Genomic DNA, 26,810 nt, shown 5'->3' with positions numbered 1-26,810 from the left:
CTCTGATTCCACTCTTACGTAAGTTTGCTAGCTGGGTGTTGAGCGAGATCCTCTGTTTGCATAAACTGGTATATCACTATCGACTTCGTATTGTTACTCAAATTTAAGCCAGCCGAGGATTTGCTCCATTGACTTTCATGGATTTATTTTTAATTTATTACTCTGAGTTCAGAATCAAGAGCTCTGGATATAAATCTTGAACATAAATAGACAATTTCCAAATCTAAACAGTATAGCCACAAGTACCATACAGAAAAACAAGCTAGGCAGGTATAGAACTGTCTGAAAAGTTAACCAAATGTTGCTGTGCATTTATTAGTAGTTTACTGTTTATTAAACAATAAATCAAGATCCAAAAAACCTAATTAATTGAAATGAAGTATTGTTTAGTGAAATGGGAGCCTGTCAAAAGAGTTGTTGGGGAGGACAATTAATTGGTACAAATATGAGTGCAAATTTTGTTTTTAAACTTTAAAGCGTGTTGTTTGTAGTATACAACGTATGTGCACAATACAAATTTCATACATTTTCCTCAGTGACAATAAAAAGCGCAGTTTATTATAAACTGAAGTAAAAATTAAAATAAAAAAAAATAAAATCACAGTTTTGTCATTGGTATGTGAAGGTTGTTCCAAGGGCCCATCCAGAGCTCCTCTTCATCTGACTGTGTGTGTTCACTGTGCGACTCCAAGGGCTCTTTGACATCCTCATTATCAACAACCGATTCTTGCTCTTCTGTGCTTTTCATTTTGGAGCCCCCTGGCTTTGTTACTATATTTTCGGCCCCTATAGTAGAGGAAGCAAATGAGACGCTGCAAGGTCTTGTGTTCATTTTATCACTAGAAGATGGTCCCTTTGACAATGTGTTCAGTGGGACATTCTCCTCATGTGTCACTGCAAGCTTGTCCAGCTTCTTGAATTGTTTCCCCAGCCTCACTGGAGATGTGACTTTTAAATTATTACCAAGGCAAACGCGACGGGTTCTGACAACAGAGCCATTCTGTGCAATGTAGATGTTACCGTTGATGTTGTTTTGAATATTCGGGTTATTAAGACGATTCCTCTGGCTGGAATCGGGAGCGCTGTCCTCTCCAGTGGAGCTGGTCTCATACTCTGGGTCAACTATCAACTTGATCCTTTTCTTTCTGGCCCACTGTTTGACAATAAATAGAAAGGTCATTAAATCTCAGCACTATTTCTTACAGTTTCCTGCCCTTTTTCTATCTGTTATCTAGATGCTCATATGAATTTTTATTAACTTGGTCTTTTGTACCTTGCCTTTTAGGTTGTACACAGACATTTCTTAATTGTTTTGATTACCACTGTGTGCCAGTTCGTGTGAACATGCAAACAATTCTTTGTACTAAAAAGTTAGAAGAAAGATAAACTCATTTTAGTTCGTGAACTGCATAATGCGAGTCAGAGTATATAAAAACCGTGATGTTTTTCTTCAGTTTGGAAAGTAGTGACAAATTTGTGGGTTTTGTTTTGGTTTTGGGTTTTTTTTTCCTAAAGATGCATTCAGCTGTGCTCCCATTAAGCCAAAGTGCACCTTCTTTGGAGAATTCTGAGGATGGAGACATTACTTTCTGAAAGAAAACTTCTGTAAATCACTACATTGTTAAGCCAGTCATATTTTGACAAAGCAGTATCTCAGTCTGTCTTACAAAGAGAGATGAAAACCAACTAGATTCATTACTCCTTCTAACAGAAACTGGAAGGCACTGATGATGAAGCCATTGTGTGAGCGATACTTCTAAGCAACGACTGTACTAATGGGTAAATGCTAGGAAGGCCTGAGAAGTTTTCTTCCAGAGTATTACTACATCGTAAATTCAGTGCAGAAATCGCACTGAGCAGATCTGTTTTACATGCAGAACACATCAAGCAGAGAAAGATCTGAGGACATACACAAGGGAAATTCTCAGGCATGATGTTGGCAAAATTGGCTGGTTAAAAAAAGAAAAGCTTGATATAAGGCTTTGTGCCAATTCCAATCTAGTGGGATCAGTGGAGATGCTTTGCTATTAAATGGAAGATGGTGGAGAAACAAGACTTCAGATTTTATATTATTTATACATCTTTTTAAAGAGTTAATGCAAACAATTTCCATGTTGCTGTGACTTTGTACTAATAGTGATTGCACAAAACCCATTACTTAATTTATAATTGATCTTTTTAAAATAAATGCCTCCTTGCAGTACACTGAAACAAGCTACTATCATTCTTGAATTAATAATGAAAACACTGTTATTTCACTCAGGCACCAGATACCATCACAGTTAACTCCCACTGCAATACATACACATGCACACAAGAAAAGCCAGTTTTTAGAGAAAGAAAATCATGCAAGGTACAAACAGGTGATGATTACTTTTAAGCTTTTGAGAAGTTACACTTTGTACACATTACTTAGAGGCCTACTGGTTTGTTCCTGATAAAGACATACAATTTTCTTCACACAGATATTTTCAGGTGGATGAAAAGACTGACTAGTTTAAATGGGATTTACGTTAAAACACCGTGTGCAGCTACAACTCTGTGCTATATGGGAATACAAAAAAAGTAGGTAAGTGATCATGAATCTAGTTCACATTTCAACTGGAATTAAAGACGATAGTTGAAAAGTTAGTATCACGCTTTGTAGCTCAACACCAATTGTCCTGCCAAGGTAACTCCACAGCAGGCTCAAGCATCTTAAGTATTCAAACATTTTTCTCTCCCTCATCTAACAGAGAATTCCTGGCAGAGCTTCGGTGCATATGCTAGAATTTGTACTGGCTTTAAAGCACTCACTCACAGGACTAATCCAATACTGGCTCAAAGCTTTAATTTTATTTAGGCTTCTTATGGCTTATCTGGATAAATCTAGTGGTTGAGAAACAGCTCTGTGGCTTTTGATACAAGGTAAATAAAGTACAGATAGCTTGTGTGTATACGAAGCTTGCATACTCTGTGTGCTGACAGCACAGGTAAGAGTTCCATGAGGAAGTACATCATGCAGAGGTTGAAAGTGATGGTTACCTTCTGCAACACTTTGTTGTTACGCATCTTTAACTTTTAAACAGATGTTTTAAAAAAAATATCACTGTACTGTTAAGTGGGAAGGGCAGACGTTGGAAAATGTAATCCATTTCCTTTTCTGACCAAGCTCCCTTTGTACACCTACCTCTGCATTCCTGTCTTGTACAGCACTGGTACTTGCAACCTGAATCCCATGATCCCAAAACAGTTTAATCCCAGCTCTGCTAGTAATACCCTGCAGTTTTGGGAGTGTTGCTTTGCTGCAATTTCAATTGTCCTCCCTGCAAACAGTGCTGATGTTTACAGCAGAGAACTCATTTGAAGATTAGCAAATGCTGTATGGTAGGGGAACATAAGGAACATAGGGGAACATGTATGACTTCTCAGTCTTTTCATCCTCATCATTATTCCTGTTCTTCACTGAATTCCATGTTTTGCCCCTTTTCCTTCCTGCAGTGTTCCATTCTGTGACAGACATAACCTGCATGAACATAGGGCCTTTAAGAGGTTTGTGCCATCAGGTTCATCAGGCTATCCATCACAGCTAATGAAAAATGCAATGTTACTTTGCTTCACAATGTGCATAATGCAAAAAGGATTAACTCTAAGAATCAGCATAATGCCTCTTTAACTACATTATTGAAATTAGCAGAGAAAAAGAAGTACTTCTTCCTGCCGTTGCTCGATGAAAATTAATCTTTCTATATCTACCACTAAGTATACCCGAGTAGTCTCTCAGAGGAATTATATTAGTTTGGTTTTCTACAGTTCTATCCTTAAGACAGCATATAGGGCTCAAATGCTGAAGCCATGAGCTTTGACATTTTCTTTTTGGCTGTCTCTAGTCACGTGTGTATTGCTTAGGAAAGACCACAGAGAAGGCACAGCAAACAAGATCAATCCTTACTGCAAAACGTCCACCTACTGTTGCTCCTTTTTAAAAGGATGTAGAATCACCAGTAGTCTCTGACTCGGTAACGGCAGTATCCAGGGTCTCATCTGACTGAGACTGACTGTTTTCCTGGGACATCTTTTTTCTTATTTTCTTTCTTTTCATGTTGGTGTCTGAACTTTGATTCTCAGTATCAGGGGAAGTAGCAGTTTTACCAGAAGTGGCACTAGCTGTGCTTTTTGTCCCTTCAGTACCTTTGGAAGTAACACTGATTTCACTTCCTAGGCAAGAAGATTCATTCTTACTGATAGTTTCCTCCCTCTCACTAGCATCTGTATCAACCTCTTCTGTGCTTTCATCCACGGTATCCTCACCATTAGTAGCTGATTTTCCTCTCTTGCCTTCTTCAGTAGGGGCAGTTTTTGCATTGGCAGATGTTTCAGAAACTGCCTTATTTGTGTTATCTGCCGTCTCATCGGGGCTTGCGCTGACTTGCTCCACATCCGCTTGTTCGTCTTCTTCTGACACCTCTTCTATTGTGTCTTCTATTTCAAGGCTGGCGGAGGAAGTTTTGCTCTTATGGCTGGATCCTGAAGTTTTCCGGTAGCTCGTGTCCCTGTCACTACCTGATGCGGTAGAGCTAATATTTGATTTCTGGCTGGACCGCCTCGCTCTGCCACGAGAGCTACCTCCCCTACTTTTTATACTGGACTTTTCAGAGCTTCTTTTACTGCTGGACTCACTAGTCCCTGATTTGCTGTACGAACTTTGTGTAGATGAGCTCTTTGACAGGCTACCATCTTCATCACTGTCAGAGTCTTCCTCATCATCATCCTCTTCAGATGAGTCCTCTTCCGATTCACTGCTAGAGCTGGATCCAGAGTCATCATCAGAATCCCCAAAATCGTGCTCAGTTTCTTCATCCGAGTCCACAGTACTTTCAGTGGCTTCATCCTGGTCCAGAGTTACTTTCAAGTAGTCTTTATCTTCTGACTCTGAACCAGAGCTACTACTCTTCATGGAGGACTCATCTGAGGTGTATTTTCTTCTCTTCCTTTTCTTCTTCTCATAATCACTATCCTCGTGTTCACTCTCTGCTGTGATATTTATTGAAACTCCTGATTTTGCTTCATCTCTTTCATATTCTTCCTCTCCTTTTCCTCTTGCATGCACTGAATCTTTGCTAATAGGCTCTTGGAATTTTCTGGAGACACTAATGCGTTTTAACACATGATTTAGTTTTCTCATCGAAGGTCTGTCATCTGTCGATTTCTGGAAGTAACTTCCCCTGATAATCATGCTTTTCTCACCCTCCACTTGGCGAGCTGACATCAACTTGGCATAACTGGAATCTTTCCTACCACCTTTCACTTTCTGCAGAATCATCGGGAATATCTTTGCTTTCTTCCATGGAGAACGAGCAGACTCAGTTCTTCCTACCGGTTTGTGAGCACTGACTACTACGCGACTTAAATGCATCACTGCTTTTAGTTTCCGTTTTCCCTGGCTGGTCCTATAGGGTCTTCCAGAACCATGTCTTAGATCCATCCCACCACCTAAAGGTCTACCTTGTATTTGATCCCCTGCTCTCTGGCTTATACCTCTGCTTGAAGGACCTCTGCCTTGACTCATCCCCTGCAAATTATGAAAATGGAACTTGATTACAATTTGAAAGATTGTTATTATGAAAACTCGAGCCCTAAAAGAAGTCAGTAGGAACAAACGCAACATTTTTTCCCAGCATCAAAACTAACTTACCTGGTTTAGAATAGCTTTTTATCAAAGTTATGGGGAAAATTTTACTTCTAGAATAGGCTGCAAGTGCAAGCAGCACTACCTACCTTACTCTGCAACAGGGAAAAATACTGGCTCAGAAATGTTACCTCTTCTCATGTAATTAAAACCCATGCGATGGATTAAAAGCCTAGTATTTCTCAAAGTTAGATTGAAAAAAAAAAAAAGGAACATTTACATCAACTTTCTTCTGGCTGCCACTGACATTTTAAAGTTTCTTTACATTCAGTTGTGAACTTTATGATAAATGAGTTTAGGTGACTGCTTTTCTCAGTGGAAAATCACCAGTTATAGGCTGAATATTAGTATTACCCTATTTGGTTAACAATGTAAAATGGAATTACCTAAGGCTACGTGGATTTTTCATTGAACAAGAAATCTACATTGAGGGAAAAATAGATGTGGCTATTAAAAGAAACTCTGCAATTTCTTTTTATTTCTAGAAAAAGGGAAAGAGGTGCTGACACAAAACTTTACTGGTCATCAGAAGGGCAAACAATGATTAGTATTGGAAGAGCTGCTTATTTGGTCTATACAGAACACAATATTCTAATCAACTACAAAATACCTTTGACAAGGTTTAATAGTCCTTCACCTTGTTGCAGAGATGGAATAAACACACCAGAGATGCTTACCTCTTCTGCTGTCGATCCATGCGGACTATAGTAGTAGCCACCATCATTCTCCACCACGACTTCCCCGTACTCATCGTACATCCCCGAAGGAGACAGCAATCGGCGGCGGCTCCCATACTGAGGCAGTTCATACCTGGCAAAAATACCGTCGCTTCTTCATAACGTGCACCAACATGTTCACGCATGTCTCCACACACAGCAACAAATGCACACACATCCCAAAAGGACAAGAATTTCTTTGCTCTCTTTTGTCTCTACCTTTGATTTTTTTTTTCCTTAGCAGTAACACAATCCAAACCCTCTTCCTATTGCAATTGGCTGTAAACCCGTTACAACTGGAGGGCGGCCCGCATTGCCAGGTCTCTGGGATCAGTCAAGAATCCCCCAAGTGCAATGACCTTCTTTCCAGGTACCTGATTTTTTGGGGTACCTTTTTTTAAATTGGGGGATGAAAGAGCAGGTTCCCTGGGATCGGTTCTGGAAATCCCTGCAAGCTTGTAAGAACAGCAATAATCCCTGAAGTGCTTGCAGTCAGACAGGCATTATCAGAACAAGGCAGGATGATGTTTTCTAGGTAAATGTAAAAGGCCAGACGCTGGCTGGGAACCGTGAGCAGAAAGTATCAGTCACTGAACTCAGGCTGGTGAGCCACAAAAGGGGAGGAGATGATGGAAATTAATTTCCAAGACAGCAGAAATATGCAAATAAAAAAAGTGAATACCAAACCAGCATGATAGATGGGGTATACACTCTGCAGCATAATAATTAGATTCTTAAAGAAGTAGGGAGTTATACAACGCCCCCTTAACTTCTAAAAAGAGTTTTGTTGTCAGCGCACACCTTCATGGACACAAAGATTAAAGCAATCCTGAGGTGAAGGAAAGTGTCCAGATTACATACTGTAATAATAAACATCACCAACCTGGAAAAGCAGCATGTTCAGAAATATATAGGAAAAAATGAAGATATACCCATGCTCATAACTGTAGTAATCTTGCCCATAGTATTCCTGCCCTGGATCAATTCCAGACTCCATACTTAACTCCTGTCAGAAGAGAAACACTGATTGAATGCAAACAGTTGTACACAGTAATGACTGATGAAAAAGGTGCAAAGAACAGTATCTTCAAGTGCAAACAAGCAAAATAAAAAATGATAATAATTTGAGGAACATTGACAACTGTCAAGAACCACAATGAGAAGCCATCAGGAGCTTTAAATGACTCCTTTCCTGGTGTATTCCCTGGGAGTAGCTGTTCTAAGTCAGCTAAACGCAGATGCTGTTCTGGTGTGGGACCCTGTCTCCCTTATCCTGTACAAAAACCTCATTCAGTAAACTGGACTCACAGCAAATACGCTGTCACTTCTTGCGCCTCTCTCAAAGGAAAAAGCTGCATTGAAAGATTAGGGCTATTTTACTTACAGTGTTTGTCAGGTCTCTTTTTTTTAATGTTTTCTTAACCATCAACAATCACGAGCAGCGTTCGACTAAGCTAAGTACTTGTCCGTATCCTACAAAAGCGCCAGCGTGTCCTTAAGCTTCTTTCACACACACTCTTTGGTATTAGGCTGCTCTGTGGAATACCTCTGAACTGCAGTATCGACACAGAGCACCAGGGCTTGCGTTTTGGCACAGGACTGCGTGTCATCTCTATCTTACAGCTTCCTAGAGGTTTTTCTCCGGTCCAATGAATTTAAAGTTGCGTCAGAGCATCTCGTCGTAATTCCTTATAATGACTGCAGAAACGATCACCATTCTGTACCACAAAAATACCATCAATAGCAATGTCTCACAAGAGCTGCATTTGCTCTATTGCTTATTTGGGAAACGGTATCGGGTCTAAAAGATTTGAAATAGAAAGTATTGGGTTTATAATCCAGAGCTGCCTTTGCGCTTCACAGCAGTGTGCTAATGCTTCCGTTACTTTGGCAGGCCAACTGCTTACTTCATCTCTAGGTACAACAATCAATTATCAGCTGACTGACATCTGAAAAAATAAGACTGCAGTTGGACAGCAAGAAAATTATTCTGTCTGTGACTCTGGACACGAAGCTAGGAGAGCTTTCAGTCTGTGTGTTGAAGTCCATGGGAACAACTGAAAGATGCTCAAGGGAAAAATACTAAGAGGCAGTATATTTAATTAAAACAACATAAACAGGGTAACAATGTCAGGACTTTCCTTTTCATCTAAAAGAGTCAGGGGGGGAAATATTACCTAAGACAGACAAGTTTTTATTAGGAACTTATGTAAAAGCCATTTTAGAAGCTGTAGAATAAATAAGAAATGAAAAATAGTGGTACCTCTGGTCTGAGAAGGGAAGGTCTCAGCAACTGCTGTTGCTACAAAAGAAAATTAGAAAGGAGTTAATTAGGCAGCAACGATTAAAGTGCAGGTCATTTGTGTTTGAGTTAAGATTGGAAAGAAATCCTAAGAACACAGGTCCTTCAGAGCCTTTTGTACGGCAGTCACCTGGATACTGCCGTACTCAGTGAGAAGTAGAACACTGATAAAGCACCTAATATAGTAAAATCACTTTACAGTCCACTATTTCTTTTGCCTAATATAAAATCAAATTCCCAGTTTATGTGGTGATCCTCTAAATTATTTAACTCAAGAACTTCCCTCAGAGCCCGAGAACTATTGTGTGGTGTATGTTGGAGGCAGCAGGGAGACAATGGCAGACAAAAAATTATCCACAACAGGTAGAAAGCAAATCTATGGGAATCTGCAGTAAAGTCTGTGATTCAGCTATTAAAAACCTGCAGTGATTTGATTTCTTACCCAAGCTTCTACTGCAATACCATTGCTTTAATTCTCTATCTATATTTATATACTTCTGTGGCTTTTAACCAAGTACCTCGCAACCACAGATATACTTTAATTCACAATACCAATAAGACAGTAAAGGATTATCTCAGTTGTTTTCTTTACAGCTTATGTTTGATTTCTTTCTGTATGTGGCCTGCAGGGAGAAAAGCATGCTGATGTGAAGGAAAAGACCCCGGGAGGCTGCATGGAGAGGACCGACAGGATGATATGGCTCCTCTCAGGTGTGTCACAGCTAAACATGAGTCATTTTTGGTAGTCATGTTGTTAATTACTCTGCAGCTCCAGTTTTCTGCAAATGACAGACCGATGCGCATCACTTGCTCTTTTGTAAATTAGGATCAGATTTACTCAGGAAAGTCAGCACCATTATCCCCACACTCCTCCCAAAACTTGGTGGCACTATTGCAGCCAAGTTTCTTGGCCAAAACCAAACCCTGAGAGACAGGGAAGTTCTGTATCTGAATTAAGAGACACAAATCATCTCTGCAAAGGGAGGAAAAAATCACAACAGAACAACAGAAAGCTTGCCGTTTGTAGAACACTCCTGAAGAAGGAGCAGTAGGCTCCAGACGCACACCTTAAGATTAGTAAAACCGATCCAACTCCCAGCAGTAAATATCAGCCTTTAGGATAGAAACATATTTTGGAGAACTTTCCAATTATTAAATGAGTTCATTCAGATTTCTGAAGGAAACTCTCCATGTTACTCATTGCTGGAGAAAAAGATGCTGCAAGAACGACAGACTACACTGAGTTGCAGAGAAGGTCTGTGTAGTGCAGTCCCAGGCCCATGACAGTGAGCCGCGGCAGATGATTAGACGTGCCGTAAGAAAGCACAGCAAGCACGGAGGGAAGTCCCTGGGAAAATGTTTTTGGCAGTTTGTTGAGCAGCAGCCTCCTAGCGTGGAGGTTACGTTTGTGCCACGATGGTTACTAGCCCCCAGTGAATCTATGCCTCGTGAACTTTTTGAACCACTTCATATTTCTGGCCTCTAAAACACCCAGTAGCAATGAGTTTCACAACATAGGCTGTATAGGAAAAGTATGTTGATGCGATTAATACTTTAAACATAATTGGGGAACAGCCTTACCTCTTGCTGTGCATATCCTCGCCTAGAAGTCAGAAAAAGAAAAAAAAAAAATTAGTACATTTCTGTGAGACTATATAAAGATGCATATAGCCATTCTTTCTGGAGAGAGGTGAAAAGATAATGTAATTAGAAATATTACTAGCAAGAAAAGAAATACATACCTACAATACAAAATATGTTTTTCTTTAGATTTGCTCTGGACATACGAATTATCGCATGAGAAAGGCTAGTGAATCTTTGGGATCTTTTCTTGCTTTAGATTGCAAATGAATGAGAAGAAATCCCCAATCCCCAAAAGCCAGAGAGCCAGTGCACCCAGTAGAACACAGCAAAGGGAAAGGGGATGAATGCTGTGTTTGGTTTTCCTTGTGTTCCCACAAGAGAGGTCCAGCCTAGTCACCTCCGAGGTCTCAGAGGCCATCTACAAAGAGACTCTTACTTCACGCATCTGCTTAAGCAGTGAAACAGTTTCTCTTCTACTTCTGGACTTTCTGTATCCATTCAGGACCTGCTAGAAATTGGCCTGGAGCTTCTATTACTAATTTCTTGTAACAACATTATTATTAAAATTACACATTCTCTAACATTTCCTGTGCAGGGGAGGAGTTAAATTATTTTTGCTATCTATGATTATTTTGCCACAGGCTTTGTGCTTTTGATCCTATTGGAAATTTTTTGTTGTTTTAATTCATTTTCTTGGAGCCATTCATATGCATGACAAATGCACTTATGTCTATCAAGCTCTCTATTTTCACATTTTGTGCCAGAAAATTAAGATGGTTTAGACGAAACTAGGGAACAGCAATTTAGGTCTTAGCATTATTATTAAAGATAAGCCTTGATTTTTTTTTTTTTTTTTTTTTTTTTTTTTTTTTTTTTTAAGAAGGAAAGGGTAAATGCTCAAAATTATGTTGAGCTTAACCCAGTACACAGACAGCAGTCTAGGGAAAGTCTTTAATTACACTTGAGTAAATAATAAAGAACAGAGTAGAAGTCCTTTTAATTCTTTAATATCATCATCTATAATAAAGTTTTCTATTAATATTCAGCACATGGAATTGATTATCAGCATTAAATTAATGCTGTTGCCCATATAATATAAAACTAATGAACAACTGAAATGAAGATTTATCATCAAAAGACGATCTGTGACTTTTGAAAGTGCACTTGAGGAACACTGTATTTAGTTTCCATATCGCCTACAACAATCTTCAGATAAAGAAGGTCTTGTGTTGCACAGAGGATAAGTAAGCCTATTATTCTTAATTGCTCTTGAGTAGTCGCTATATTGCAGATTAAAAGCGCAATGTAAGTAATTCTCATTCAATTTGGAATTCAACTTTCTTAAAAATAGCACCATGCTGTGTTTTGAGAAATGCTTATACTTCTCTTACAGTTTTGTGTGGCCATGATTAGAAGGAAAAAAACACCCCAAAAAACAAAGAATACCCATTCACTCAATACAGCACAAGGATCTATTCTGACAAAAAGGCAAAGGTCAAAACAACATCATTTGGTTCCAGGAAGGAATTAAAGCTCTCCACCGAGGGAGGAATTGCTTCTGGATAAACATTATCAGCCAGACTTCACTGCAGTCAGTCGGAGAGAAATCTTCAATGCAAAATGGGAAGCAAGGCCATAGTGCCTATGAGGATGTAGGATAATATGACAGCTAGTATACACTGCTGGTACTTAACATGAAAGATAAAACAAGAATGAAGTTACATGTACAAAATGTGCTGAACTTTCACAGGTCTGTATTGCTAACGCAGGTTAAGGGAACTGTGATTTGCCTAACGCAACAATTTTCGCAATTACCGGCATCCCAGCAGGCATTTGCTATTTCATACCTTATATCTGTTTTCATACTAAAAGCAAAAGCATCATAAAGCCCAAATACTACAGCTACTACTCAGAGGAGGCAATTGCTTATCAGTTTGCCCTGACTCTTAAAATGGAGGCTTCCTGCAGTTCATAACTGGAACTGAGGAGAAAGAATCTGGAAGGGAGATGAGTAATGATACGCTACTGCTCAATTTCAGCTTTGCGAACAGGTTTGCAAAGAAGCGCTCTCCACTGATGCAATCTCCGCTCCTGCTCAGAACTCAGTGAAGCTGCTGCTGAAAGGATGAGAGACATATCCAGGGTCACATCTGACCCTAATTAACCAAATCAGACAAACTGAAGAGGAGTCAATAAGCTTATATAGGCTCAACTTCTTACCAACTAATATATTGGTTGTAATACTTTGTAGTGCTGCAGAACTGCAGTAGCATCCAGACATCTCAACGGGACAGAGGATTAGGTTAAAAATACACACTACTGGTACAGTTTCTTTCCCGGTCTAATATAATGACTTTTTTAACAAAGCCTATTCAAAAAACCAGCAGGAGAACCAAGGCTGCATTCATTCCAGACAAAATGAAACTAGGTTTTGTAAACTTTCCAACTTAATAAAGGCTTCCAGAATGAGAAAGTAGGTGCTCCTCATTAGTGAGGAGCTGATTACCATGACCCCCACAGACTCTTCTGAGACTGATGAAACCAAATATTTAAAAAGGACCTCCTGTGTGGTGTCCATTCTTCCTGCTTAAGGAATGCCACAAATAATTGTAGCCAAATAAAACCTTTGGAGTTTACGCTGTGAATTACTAAACACCTACAGCTTTGCTGCGTGACACTATACACTACAAAATTAGGTCATATTTGTCTAATATTTCACTAGTGATGTAATGAACTTCACAAAAGCATCTGTTATGGGTCTACAAGCTCTAAAGTGGGATTTGGGTACTTAAATTCAAATCTCTGTCTTACGGGTTGATCCACCTTGAACATGCTTAGCACAATAATTTCTCATGCTCATCTCTGCACACTTTCCACTGTCCCGCTGTCTCCACGCCTGGACACACAGAAGCAAGTACACATGTCAGTCATCTTCCAATTCTGGCTCTTAAATCTTAAAAGTTTCTCTACCTACTAGCTGCTGAACTTTGACAATTTGCTGCTGGTGCTGCAGTAGTGCCACTCTTGGAGAATTTAGCATCATCGGCAGGTATTCTACATGCGTGCATCTCGTAAATTATACAAATTCTGTTACAGCAAAAATGCTATGATCGACAATCATTCCCCTCACACAATTAGCTACTATATGTCTTGCAACTAAAGTCTAGCCCCACAAGAGTTTTAAGCAAAGAAAAATTCTAATGTATCAGTGAAACTTGTAAGACCGAGTTCACGGAGTTTGGCTCTGGGACAAAGAAGAGAAACTACCTTCAGCAGTTTCTGACTGAAGTATCCGTACATGTCCTAACTGCAGATTTAAAAAAAAAAAGAAAAAAGAGAAAAAGCCAAGCACCACGGAAATGCTGAGTATCTCGAGACAGTCTGATAAATAATTAATTACCTTTTTGCTCAGAGTTCCAACATTTGATACTGAACTGGGTTTTTAGTTTTTCTTCATTATGTAATATTTGCCTTTCCCAATATGTTTTTTAAAATTGTCATTTTAAACAGGAATATTTTGAATTTTGGCACAAGACTGAAAGGAAATTTTCAAGTTGAACCAAACTAACATTCATTTAAATGCCCAAACTGCTTTTACTTACCATTTTTTTTTTTTTCAAAGGACAAGCTAATTTACTATAATTGATATATTTAATGTAAAGGTCTGATTTAGATGACTGTGAGCAAAAAAGTCAGTAAGTAAATCCATATTACATGGATTTTTACAAGTACTTGAAAAATCTTCAAATGGTGACACTAATCAGAGTGACTTTATTACAATTTAAGATAAGCGAGATGTTTCAGCTGTAAAGCTCATGGCATACTAGCATGAAAGTTGAAGAGAGACGCCAACAACATGCACATGCAAAATAAAAAACAAACAAACAAACAAACGCTTTGTACATTAAAGAAATTTACAAAATAACAACTTTTAACATGCAGTTACAATATAAAAAATGCAATGGAAGGCAGAACATAGGTAACAGGAGGGAAGACAGACAGGTTTACTGACAAATCAAGACAAACCCCTTCTTCTGACTTGAGATGCAAACGTGAGCTGAAAGAAAGCATGCCAGCATAGCAGAGCGCTGCGTCATCTCCCACGGAATAAGATGATGCATTACTGCAATAACTCCGGCTCACTATTGCTGAGCCTGCTTACTATCAGTACTTGCTTTCTTTGACATCCAATATTTGACAGCAAGATTCCTCCCAGGTGGTACATTTTATGGGCAAAGCAAGAGATTCCAATTACAGCTGCAGAAAAATCACTCTGCTTACTGATATTACCTACAGTGAAGGCTGCTTTACGTAAAGCAGCATGAAGCCCTCTGCCGTCTATGACTGATCCTTGGGTAAAAATGGACAGTTTTTCCCAAGAATTTTTGGTAAACAGACTGAGAACCAGCATCATAGAACAGTAAGATGTAGCTCTGAGAAAACAGCTTGTAGAATTGTTATACATTACAAATTTCCAAGTGAACAGGGAAGACAATGTCTCTCAATTTTGGGATTAGGACTGAATAAGTAGTGATACACAGCAGAGAAAGGGAAAAAGTCTGAATTTCTAGAGAGTCTGAGGCAGATACCATGTGCTGCATTAGAGTCATCTCACTCAAAACATTACATGCAGAAAACATCCAACTGTAAATATTACAGTGCTGTCGACTGAGATGGAAAGCGTTTCTCAAGCTCCTCCACAACACAGCTCAAGTTGCCATTCTGCTGGTTGTGCTCAGCCACAGCTTCTGGAGTTGGCAGCTCTGGTGTTGCAAACGGTTTGAGCTTAGAAACGTGCTTGGGCAGAACGTGGTTTTTGTCTATTTGGCTGTACATGTTGGCCACAGACTTTTCAATCGCTGCTAAATTCTGAATGTTTTTAAGAATACCTTTCAGCTCCCTACGGGGAGGAGGCTCTGGCACTGTGGCCGGTGGTGGTACAGCTGGCTGTCTGGCAGGGGATTTTGAATGCTTGGCAGGGGAGAGGTGCTGGGTGCTAAGAGGAGATGAAGAAGAAAGAGAAACTGTGGGCAGAGGCGGAGGATGCGGTGGCAACAGAGGGGGGGATGGAGGTGGTGGTGGAGGTGGCAGCAGTGGAGGTGGGGGTGGGGGAATTTTAGGTGGATCTGGAATGCTTTCTATAACTTCTTTGGTCTGAGGAGCTAGAAAACTTTGGCAAACTGATTTCTTTATCCTGAAAGATGGAGGAGTTGGTTTGTGAGTTGGTGGAGGAGAAAGTTCTTCAGGATAGTCGTGGTGAGTGACGATTACAGAGGGGACCGCGGAGGCCTCTGGTTCAACTACTTCAGCACAAGGTGTTGGAGAGGACAGAGGAGAAGAGCGAAGGCAAGGAGAAGCAACCACGCTTTTAGGAGACTGCTCTAGCACGTTCTCTCCTTCTTGGAAACAGATGCTGTGCGTTGGTGATCGGATGGATTTCACGTCAGGAGATTTCACTTGCTTCATTTCCTGCAAAGCCTGCTGCTCAAACTGTCTTGCCTTCTCTTTTACAGTTAGCTTGGGGCCACTTATATTTTGAAATAGTGGACTGCTAATGTCAACATTGCTATGTTGATTTTCAATTCCTTCATTCTCTGCTTTGAGCTTCTCCTGTTGCCACTGAATGGGGTCCATGATAACTGGCCTACTCAGAGAACCAGGCGCGTGCCTCTTGGTAACGTGAGTTGGTACTGTCCATGCACGGTGACTGCCTCCCAAAGAGGCATCTCTCAAGACTAGTCTTGAAGGAGAAAGAGTATCTAGAGTATCGTTTCTTTTCCGTAGAAACCCAGCAGCAGCGGGACTTTGAGTGACACCTTCCACATATAAGGGGTTTTGAGTAGTTAATGGGTTCTCATCAGATAAAAAAGTAATGTTACTTGAAGATTTGGGGAGATTATTTTTCAATGATCCATTGATATTAGATTGCTTGTGAGCCTCAATAGCACGGGAAGCAAAGCTGCTTATAACTCTCTGACGGTCTCCTTCTTCTAAGACTGACTTTTTTCCCCTGCTTTGTTGGAAATGGTAGAGAAGAAAAAGACTTGAAAGAAAAGAAGATAATCACATGTGAGGAAACATGCATGGACACAGATACTTATGAGAGAGAAAAAAAGAACTTATGATATGAATCAGAGCCATTAAATTACTTCTAGCAAACTACTACTATCCAACAGAAAATCACATTTACTAGACTACTGGGCAAGACATTTACTTTTACATCTTCTTTAGGGGAGAAGGACTTGAGAAGAAAGAAAAATCAAAAGAAGTTTTCAGCTACTCAGCAAGTTAAAAAATAAGTTAACCTAGAATCATAGAATCATAGAATCGTTAAGGTTGGAAAAGACCCTTAAGATCATCGAGTCCAACCGTTAACCTATCACTGCCAAGTCCACCACTAAACCATGTCCTCAAGCACCACGTCTACCTGTCTTTTAAATACCTCCAGGGATGGAGACTCAACCACTTCCCTGGGCAGCCTGTGCCAGTGCCTGAAAAAAACCTTGGATTTCAAAAGTATCAGTCAATACTGTACACCATCTCCCCAGTGACACAAAACATCAATGCTATGTAGCTATGCAATACAGTTTCTCTATGAGATAATACAGAATCATGATATGTATACTGTATGTATGTATAATTCTGTCTCCATCGTTCAAATGGCAGTGGCACTGTGCCATACTGCACACAGCCAACATAGAATATTCACAGGGGTTTTTACACTAAACCTATTCTATAATAATTGTGCATCAAAACTCTGCTATTCTATAAAACACATGTACGATTAGGCAGTATTTAAGTGTGCCTGCATTGCCTTCTAAGGACTGGCCATAGGTCACACACAAAATTAGAACTTGGCTCGAGCCAATGGTGAGCCTGAAACCGCGGCCCCAGGAGGAGTCAGAGGTGCACAGGGCACACCTGAAGTGTAGACCCGTAGGGTCTCTGCGAGGTGGCCAACGGGAGCTGAAGCCAGTCAGCTGAGATGCATATGGTACTCAGACCATTCTTCCGACACTGATTCTTAAAGAATTACCATGCTGGGCATTGTTTCTTGCATTTAAGATATACATACTGATGCAGAAATATCACTGTGTATAATTTCATTTCTGCACCATGTTAATCCAAATGAAAAACCCCTGCAGTTGCATTACATTGAATTTCTACCCCCAAAAGTCTCACCATTTCATGGAAATCATCTAGCACCTGAGTGCCTCATTAACCTACCTTTCTCAAGTATTTTTAATACCACAAAATTCTGAGCAGATTTTAAGATAAGCAGTATTTTAAAATCAACATCCCCAAACTGCCAGCTAGAAAAGTGTACCTTTAGAGCCCTATTTTAAATAATGCTTACTTGAGGCTGAAAAGAAACTTATTTCCCCCCAACGTGTGACAAATTTAAGATGTTGGCCAAGGTCAGACAGAGCTAAAACCAAAACCCTTATCCTTTCAACGAGATTACCCTCGTCAGCAATGAGGCCGAATCAAAATGCATTTCCATTGCTGCCATATACAAATTTATTGTAACTAAAAAGATGTGCTGTCTAGCACAGGGATTAAAAAAACCCCACCAAAAACAGTCTTAAAAAGGACACCTATGCTAAAAAGCTCTCTGAAATATTAATCTGTAGGACAGGCTATGGCGAGAATACGATGGTATAAGGGGACATTATGGTAGAAACAGGGTATAAAGATTGCATTCCACTTTTGTACAATTCACTTATAGCTTCACTACCTCTGCCTAATACTGGTACTCCACATTTTGAATGCCACACTTAAAACTTTCCTATTTTCTGCTGTTAAGCGATTGCAGCTAAAGTATAGCATGAGTACCAATGACTTCTGCACACACACACAAAAATCAAAAATACCATATAAAACTATTTTTAGTGCTTTTAAAAACTATTTAGTGCTATTTTAGAGCTGCCCAATATTTTCACAAAACCTTCTAAGTTAAAAATTCTAAGTCTTGCCTCTAACAAAATTGGAGTCATATTCTTTAGAATTTAGATAAAAAAGGGTTAGGCTTTATTAACAAAGGGAATAGGGGAAAAAATTACATTTTACGTGATTATGTGAATGCTGGAAGATGAAGTTTTAGACCTCTTGGTCAGATTGTTCCCTCTTTTTTGGTGCTGTTTTTTCCTATCTCAGAAAATACCAAATCTAAATTAATGGAAATGTAACCTCTGGTGGTTAAATATTCCCTAGCAAAACTGAAAAAGAAATTTAAATACCTAGATACTGGCTAGGAGTTAATTAAGAGATATTAAATCTCCTCTAAGTTATTTAATATGTAAAAGTCTCCTGAAGGCCTGTACTTAGTAATGAAACACACTTGCTTCTTAACTTTTGTTTCTTGTTTTGGCTAGGAGATCACCCACGCAGGGAAACTACAGCTTCCTAACGCTCACAGGGACCTGAGAGGACCGATGCGAAGAATCGCTGCCCAGAGTACAGGGATCACTCTCGCATTTGCAAATAACACCCAGCAAAGCCACAAAGGGTTATACCAGCGAACAAACTCTCCCCGAGCACTGCAGTTCTCCAAGAAACAGTATGCCTAAGGCTTGCCTTTGGGCAGAATATAACTGTATGAAAAATAATTGACTTCACACTAATAATAAACGAATTCTTTATTCTAAAGAAGCATACTTTGAGGTTGGTCAAGCACCCTCAGTCTATTTAGAGGCAAGAGAAAGAAATGATTCTGAACTTGAAGGAAACCCTCCAGCAGAAGGCTCATGCAAGATGACATAACCTTTCTGCTACTGGAATGGATTATTTCAAAAGCTTCTCAGTTCCTTCCTCGCTTCAGATGATGCCTCTCAGCGGTGAGGTCATCCTGCAATCTTTTTCTGTTTATGTATCAGTATTTTAATCAATGAGAAACATCAGCCCACCAGTTTGAAGCACGTTTCTGTAAAATGAAAGAAAAGTACCTGCCTTGCAAGGAATTGTAAATAGCAGATGAGGAAGATTTTGCTCGCATCGAATTGTGAGATCTTAAGTCCACAAACCGAAAGCAACACTACAGTGTTGGTTTTGTTTGGTTTTTTTTTTAAGGTAGTAGGACTATTTGGCTTTAGAAATAATACCATTCAAGTTCAGCAATCATACTTCGTCTCTACGTCCAAGAAAAGGATAAAGAAGCATAGAAGTATTGAAACTTCACAGTAAATGTCTTTCCTGTACTTGATCAATGGACAAATAAAATATGAGTTTCGGATTGCAAGGTTTAATGGGAATTACTGAAAGGAAAATTAACTACTGTTTCTACTAACTACAAATATTAAGACAATGAAATGAGCTTACTTACTGATGCCTACGTATCCAAAGACAGAGAAAAACGAAAATTATGAGATAAGGCAGATTTAAAACTGAAGAGCTTAGTTCCATTTCATTTGCTATAAACACCAAATTAAGAAAACAAGGCACAAGGCAGCACTGCAAATGAAAGATGACTGTCTTAGGACAACTAAAGACAGGAAACATTGTACTACAATTCATGAAAAAATGTTAATAAAAGGTATTTCCCAAAGAATAATTTCCTAAGCTATACCAGTACCTTGAAATCAAATATTTGACAGAAGAAAAAAAAAAAAGATCATTTGTAATTATTTTTATTGAAGCATGTTATTTTCTTTAAAATCCTAACGATTTCCATATATTTTATAAGGGTTTTTACTGTTTTATGTTTAATCAGTTCCTTAGCATGATGGATATGTGTACATCTTAGCTGTATGCAAAGACATCTGCGAGAAAATATTCCAAATATGACATCTTTATTGGTGCAATGAAAACTATTTTTAGTCAAAATGAACAGAAATCTAAGCCTCAAAGTCAATATTGCAAATGTGTAAATTTGCACCTATATGTTGCAGTACTAAAACATGAAAAAATCTGTGCAGGTAAAAACCCAGCACAATGAGCCTTGTTCTGGCTTTAGCATAAGGTATTCATCAGTACAAAACACAGATTCATTCACTCTGATAGCCAGTTCCCACAGATAATCAGCTTTATATCACCGCCAGTAAAAGCAGTAGCAGTGAGTCATTAATTTCAGTAGAAATTCAGGTAAATGCAAAAGAAAGAGGAATTTTATCCAGCAGGGCACCTCACTGTATGTGTAAGTGTACAGATGTGATCTCATGTGGTTCACAAGCAGAAGTGCTCACATTCAAAAATGCGACTATAAGCTACTGTCGAACATATATTTTTCCTCCCTTCCTGCCCAAGCAGTAACACTTCACAAGGGCAAAAGGCATGGGAGGAAACTCAGCAGTTAGGAGAAGCTATTCTTCCTTCAAGTATAGCTCCCCTATTTATACAGAAAAGCTCAAGCTCTGGAATTATTTCAAACGCAGAGAGTGCGCTCATATGGGCAAGAGTTAAAGCAGCAGTGATACGCTTTGTCATGCTCCCTTAACGTTTTATAAACTCAATCACAGCATCTGTAAAATTTCAACTTTCTCAGCAAAACAAATAATGATTGAAAATAGAGCAGAAGTTGACCAAAAAAATACCTGCCTCCAAACATATTATTAATGCTGTGCTCTTCAGCGTTACTTAGTTTTAAAATATAAACATAAACGAGTAAGTGTGGCAAGCTTATCAACAAAACCCTCCAGTGTGATAGAACTATTAATTGCCTATTCTCCACTGTAGTATTCTCATACTGAGAATTAAATTGTTGGAGTCCATAAACTTCAGATTTACAGAAGCATGAAAACATAGGCATCTTTGCACTATTATTATTTTACGAGCATATAATAGGTAAAAGATACATTCATTGAACTGCCAGTGGTTTCTCTATTTTGATAGTCCCTTTATCTTTAATTTCAATATTCAAATAGTTTCAAATTTAGAACAACCCCTCCCACTTTACCCAACAGAATATTTCTTATTACAGCACATGGGGACTTTGGGGCAGCAATGTCACTGAATGTGTTTAGTCAACAGCTTTGAAAAATGTGGCACGCTGGTCTGGATTTGCAAAGGCACTAAAGGAGCCCAGTCCTGGCTCACCCTGGTAGCAATGGCCTGCTGTAGGCTCTTGCTCTATAAAAAAACATCTGGTTATACTCTGCTTTTTGCCAACTTAAAACCTGTTGAAGATTCCCCCGTGCACTACAACAAATCCCCGTTAGCAGGTTAAGTTGTTTTTTCTCTCCTTAGTTGTCCTACTTATTTTCCGGATGTCTGAGAACCCCAAGCAGCTGGGAAAAGACCCCTTCATGAAGAAAAGACTTTTTGACATAGACTGCATGAAGCGATATCCCTGGAAAGTGAATCATGGCTGCAGTCACTAACAATGTTATTGATGTATCACAAGGAATACTCACATGGTGCTGTCACCAAGCTCTTCATAGAGGTTATTGGCAGTGGTGCTTGCTGGTTTGCCTGCTGGTAAAGCCATCTGGATTCTTGCAGTCTTTGCACATTCAGCCTGTCGCCTTTGGTAAGCCACGTAGGGAAGGAGAAATACTCATTAGAAACACTCTATACCCTAACATAAGCCAAGATGTAAAGTTTTCTATGCTTTTTTTCCTGCACTTTTCAAAACATCCCTGTGTTTTGTCTTCTTCAAAGAAATGTAGTAACAATAATCTTTTCCTGGCTTTTTCAGCTCTCCGTTACTTGTTCTCTCTTGGTGGAATCTCAGAGCTCCCCCTGGACAGAAACCTCCTGACGAGCCCTACGTCACTGCCGCGGCAGGTATTTCCCAGGAAATAATGTATGTAGCTAGCTTTGACGCTGCTCTCATTAGGAGGTTTATCTGTTCTGGCTGCCCAACACTACAGTGCAGAGAGTAAGCTCTTTGGTCAAGTGCTTCCTTCAAGTGCCAAGAAACTGTAATTTTAAACACAAAAAAAAGTCTCTGGCAAAGTTGAAGTTATCACTTACAATTCCTTTCTCATTAGAGTCGGCTGGGAATTCCTGTCTCAATGAACAGGTTTCCTGAAAAAACTATTTTCACTGTGAAACAAATTTCTGTTTTCTATGCAGAAAACAAAGCCTGTGGTCCCTCATGTGTGTAACTGAGGGAGTGCACTGAGGTGACATGAGTGATCTACCTCGCTTTGGTTTTGAGGATGGTCAATACCCGACCCTTTTTAGGGAAGTCTCTCTATGCGCTCTAGCCTGACACGCACTTGTTTGCTTGACGAATACCACACACATGGAAATACTTCCTTTTTTCTCTGCAGGAAAAAGGCGATGTCCTGAACCACTGTAGCTTTAACGTGTGCTAGCATGCAATAATAAAATGCACTGAGTAACCATATAAGTAACTTTTAACTTCACCATACAAGGTGTGCAGGAACAAGTTGGGGTATAGGAAGTAACTCTTACTGAATGTCAAGTACTCCCTTCTTCTTAAAAATAAAGACTGCTATGCTGTCAGTATTCCTATGCAATATGTTAGAAACAAAGCTGAAAATAAGTACTTACTCTTTGAATCTGTTTTGTTATGCAAAAAAAGATAAAGAGATGAAAAAGGCAGGTTAAATGAATTCTGTTTGCTACAATTGTCCTAAACAGTGAACCTAATAGGAGTAATAAACTAGATGCTACTTAATTATTCTACACATAAAATTACAGAATTAATGACATGTTTAAAGACTCATAATTTCCAGAGTTGAACAGTGTTTAGCTGCTATTTGTGATACTCTTGAAACAATTTTGCAATCAGCATAAACATGAATTACAGCGGGGAAAACTGCTTTGGGCTCACAGAAAACAACTCCCTGCCACACATACACACAAAGAGAAAAGAGTAAGACATGAATATAACTCGTAATATTTCTTTAACAGGTGGACTATTAGGGTGACATTTTTATAACTGTTTTTTCATTTTAACATGTTTCAAGAATGCTATAGAAAACATCTTCAACAGTGAAGAAGTATTATTTTTCATTTTATTTAGAAGATACCAGTCTTTGGTGATTAGCAAATAATATATTAGTTATGGTTACCTTATGGAATTGTACTGGATAGTGTATTTCAAAACCACTATTCAATAGAAAAGAATAATAATAGTTTCTGGCTTGTTTACAGTCATAAATGTAGGCACTGAGCTGCACTTTGGTAGTCATAATTTTATAAATTAAATGACTTTTCAGCAAGTATTATTTTTACAAAATTTAAGTAAGCTGATCACTGATCTGGAAAGCACTGAAAAATGGACCTATGGCACGTAAAAAGTTTTAACAGTGAGAAAATCTTAACATTTCCATTAAATGTGCTGTGAGTATGACAGTTACATTTATCCCGCTATAATCTCTACACTCAGTAGTAGACTGGAGCACCTACTTTGCCAGAATGTTATCAGGAAAAATACTGAAACTGCTTTTGAAAAGGAGAAAAAAGGCTGTAATGCAAAAACAAACCATAAGGCTCAGGATAGCTTTTGGTGTTGATATTAACACTAAAATTCCTTTTATTTTCTTTGGTACTCTTCAGTGATGTATTTTTCAGAAAAATATAGTTTATTCACATTGGACTGCTATGAATCCAACTCCAAGTCATACTTCCAGACAACAAAAATGTGATTTTTTTGATGAAATGAAGTTAGGCAGATTCCTTAAAGCTCTTAAAAGAGACAGATGATCTTTTGATAACCTAACAAATGTCAGGGAAAAATAGTGCTATTGGATTTCTTAAATAAACAGGCAATTCAGATAACAACAACAATATCAAACTCATTGTAGGTTGAACTGGTTCAGCAGTGTTTCACTGGAAGCAAATTTTATATACAATTTTGGGAGAAGTAAGGCAGCTTTGAGATGCACTGCCATCCCAATGGCGCAGAAGTTTGCCAAGCTCTTTCAAAGTGCTTTAAAATATGTATTCCTTTGGCCCAAATTGTTTGAGGAAACTCAGCTGTAAATATAATCCAAAGAATGTGCAGTAACCATCAAGAAATGGCTATCCTTGGATATTTTTCTGATGTCATTAAGGAGAGTGCTCTCAGGCAGGCCGCTATTTTTTCATGTAGGATACGCTTTTTAAATGATGACTAACATAGTGCTTTGCTAACTCCTAACTGCAGTGCAGAAAGGAAAAATGCACAGTTTAAATCTCACCTGGCATATTGTACCGCATTACATCTATCGCAGCGTTCAGATTGTAATTGCTGTAGTGTAATACATGTATATCAGCTCTTCCATGCCCTCTTCTCCCACAGACTGATGCAACGCTGCAGCGGGAGTCTGCAGAGGCACTAACACTTCATTGCCCTCAACACAATGAAGGGAGCAGATGCCAATGCATTTTTTGAAGAAACAAAAACAAACAAAAAAGAAAAGCAAACAAAAAATCCAGCAGGGCTCTGGGAACTCCTTCCTACATGGTCCTGTGGAGCACAGGTTTTCCATGATGAGGGTGTATCACATGCCAGCTAGTTCACCAATTTTTAAATGAAGACAGAAAGATATGGAGGTACAGACCAATACATACAGAAGTTGAATGTCGCCATTTACTGGGGAAGATGCACAGAATTATTTATATTTTGATTTTGTAAAGATTGGTAATGCTTTGAGTGCTCAGAGCATGCACGTGGAATTAGAAATCTTTCATGAGAAGAAATTAAATAAATAAATATGCAGCCTCTAAGACCAAATGCACTGATTTTAAATATGAGTGGACCTGAAAAGGCTTAGTTAAGAGGAACTTGTTAATGATGTTGATCCTTTAATTAGTCTATTAGCCTAATTACTTAAACCTCTTGAGTCTATGAGAGGTGAGTGGAAATATCAAGAAGGTTCTCTCTGGTATATTATGCTGCTTTAGTGCTAAAATGGCACAAAATCAATTCTTCATGAAACATTTGCAATTAAGAAGCGTACAGCTAGGGAAAAAATATAACTGTAAGTATTTTAGGATTTAAACAAAAGAAGCTGAGTCCTCTTATTTTGCTCGAGCTATACAATTTGATTTTTGATTCATTTATTGAAACAGCACCTTTTTCCTCCTTTTTTTTTTTTTTTTCTGGCATGGAATTCAGTTCTGAATCTACACTTGTGTTTCAAACATCTGGCTTTTAATCTTCTGTTTCGGCACATACTCTAAAACAGTTACTGCACCACAACTTTAGAAAGTATAGCAAGATGCACTTCCCGTGCATGTTCTCTTTTCATGCACAGCCCACATCAAGCGTTGATCAACTCTTGTGATGAGAGCGAAATTAAAAGTATTTCCCTGTATAATAATTTCCTTGCAATGAAGGATAATTTTCAAAACAGTGCGGCTAAGAAATGTAGCATCCCTACTACAACACTGCTACCACAAAAAGGAGGAGGAGTACTTACTGTCTGTAGCTGACCATAACTATTAAAATAGCTGGCATACAGCAAAGGATGATTATGACGGCCAGAGCAAGTAACGCGCCTTCCGTGTAGCCTACAGCTTGTGCCTGCTTTTTGACGTTCGCTACCACGTCTGGGGTGCGGATCTCCAGGATGCGTCCCCCCTGCCCCAGGTACGGCTGAAACTCTTTGTTGATATCCAGCAGTTTGCCATCCAGGAACCTTCAATGTCACAAAAGGAAACTATTACAGCCAAGTTCATTAACTGTGTTTGAAGTACTGCATAGTTGGGTTAATAACTGTGGTCTGATAAAGCAGATACCTCTTTTTTATGTGCTTAAGAATATTAGTAATTCCCTGTAATCCCTATGTTGGCGATAATTCCAATGTACTTAATACCAGAACACAGTTTAAACACTGAAAAGGAGAGGTGAGCTGAAGCTTATCCTCATTTCTAGGGGCAAAAAGTTCTCCATGCCATTGAGAGCAGCATGGCGAATGGCTTGCTTTGTCCTTTTTCCTTCGGTGGTCTGTTGCAGAGGTTTAACTAACCCTCCTGCACACATCCCTGAAGCCCACTCTGGCGTGAAGATCAACTTGATGCTGCTCTAAAAGCAGATAACTTTTAGAGGACTTTCCTCAGCTTCTTAGGGAAATTCTTTGGCTGGAGGGATAGCTTACAGTTTGTTCCCTTTTGACTTGCCTTTCAATATTGAAAAGAAAAGGGATTTGGAAAAACTATGCTTTTATTAATCTCCGCTCCCTTCCCCCGCAGCTGCATCAATTCTGAACCTCGTTCTTGTATCTGCTCTGTCTAGTTAGCTTCCAGGTCTCTGCTGTGTTCTTAGATTGTAGTGCTGGTATTACGTATTGAATTATTTCAGTAAGACCTTCCTCTTATAGCATGACTGTTTGATGGCAAGAGGAAAACACAGAGGGACAATGTTCGGATGAACTCATCTCCAGTGGGAGTGAACATCAGAGTAGCTGAAGGATGTGCCCTCTCAACGTTTGGCACAGCGCTGAGGGAGTTTATTCACTGGCTTCAGGCTACCTGACAGCATCCTCTCCATAACGGCAATTTTTGGGTGGAATCTGTAGCAACATTCCTGAGAGATGCAGGACAATTGTAACAAGGAAAACAGTAACATTTTAGAAAATGCTACATCATCTGTCCTCATTTCCTTAAAGTCAAATTGGAGGTCACAGAAGATGACAGATGGAGGTTA

At 39.1% G+C, this 26,810-nt stretch overlaps 1 protein-coding gene across 4 annotated transcripts in view; it reads right to left on the bottom strand.

The window, feature by feature from the left end:
- Positions 1-598: 598 nt before the first annotated feature.
- Positions 599-26,810, bottom strand: part of PCDH15 (protocadherin related 15) — a gene marked incomplete at both ends in the record, with an annotated part of 380,170 nt that continues 353,958 nt past the window's right edge. For 2 of the 4 annotated variants that reach the window (XM_082311053.1, XM_082311054.1), the window contains 7 exons: positions 599-1,153; positions 6,346-6,478; positions 7,317-7,390; positions 8,648-8,686; positions 10,268-10,289; positions 21,619-21,729; positions 25,585-25,803. In XM_082311053.1, coding sequence (XP_082167179.1) covers positions 599-1,153; positions 6,346-6,478; positions 7,317-7,390; positions 8,648-8,686; positions 10,268-10,289; positions 21,619-21,729; positions 25,585-25,803 — 1,153 coding nt within the window. Of the gene's footprint in view, positions 1,154-3,961; positions 5,552-6,345; positions 6,479-7,316; positions 7,391-8,647; positions 8,687-10,267; positions 10,290-21,618; positions 21,730-25,584; positions 25,804-26,810 lie in introns of those variants that run through there. The other 2 variants (XM_082311051.1, XM_082311052.1) reach the window with 2 other exon arrangements.

This window comes from Platalea leucorodia, assembly GCF_965183815.1.
Source record: "Platalea leucorodia genome assembly, chromosome: 4".
In the NCBI taxonomy this organism is placed as follows: domain Eukaryota; kingdom Metazoa; phylum Chordata; class Aves; order Pelecaniformes; family Threskiornithidae; genus Platalea; species Platalea leucorodia.
Note: the sequence above shows the minus strand (reverse complement) of the source record. Positions and strands in the feature narration are given on the sequence as shown.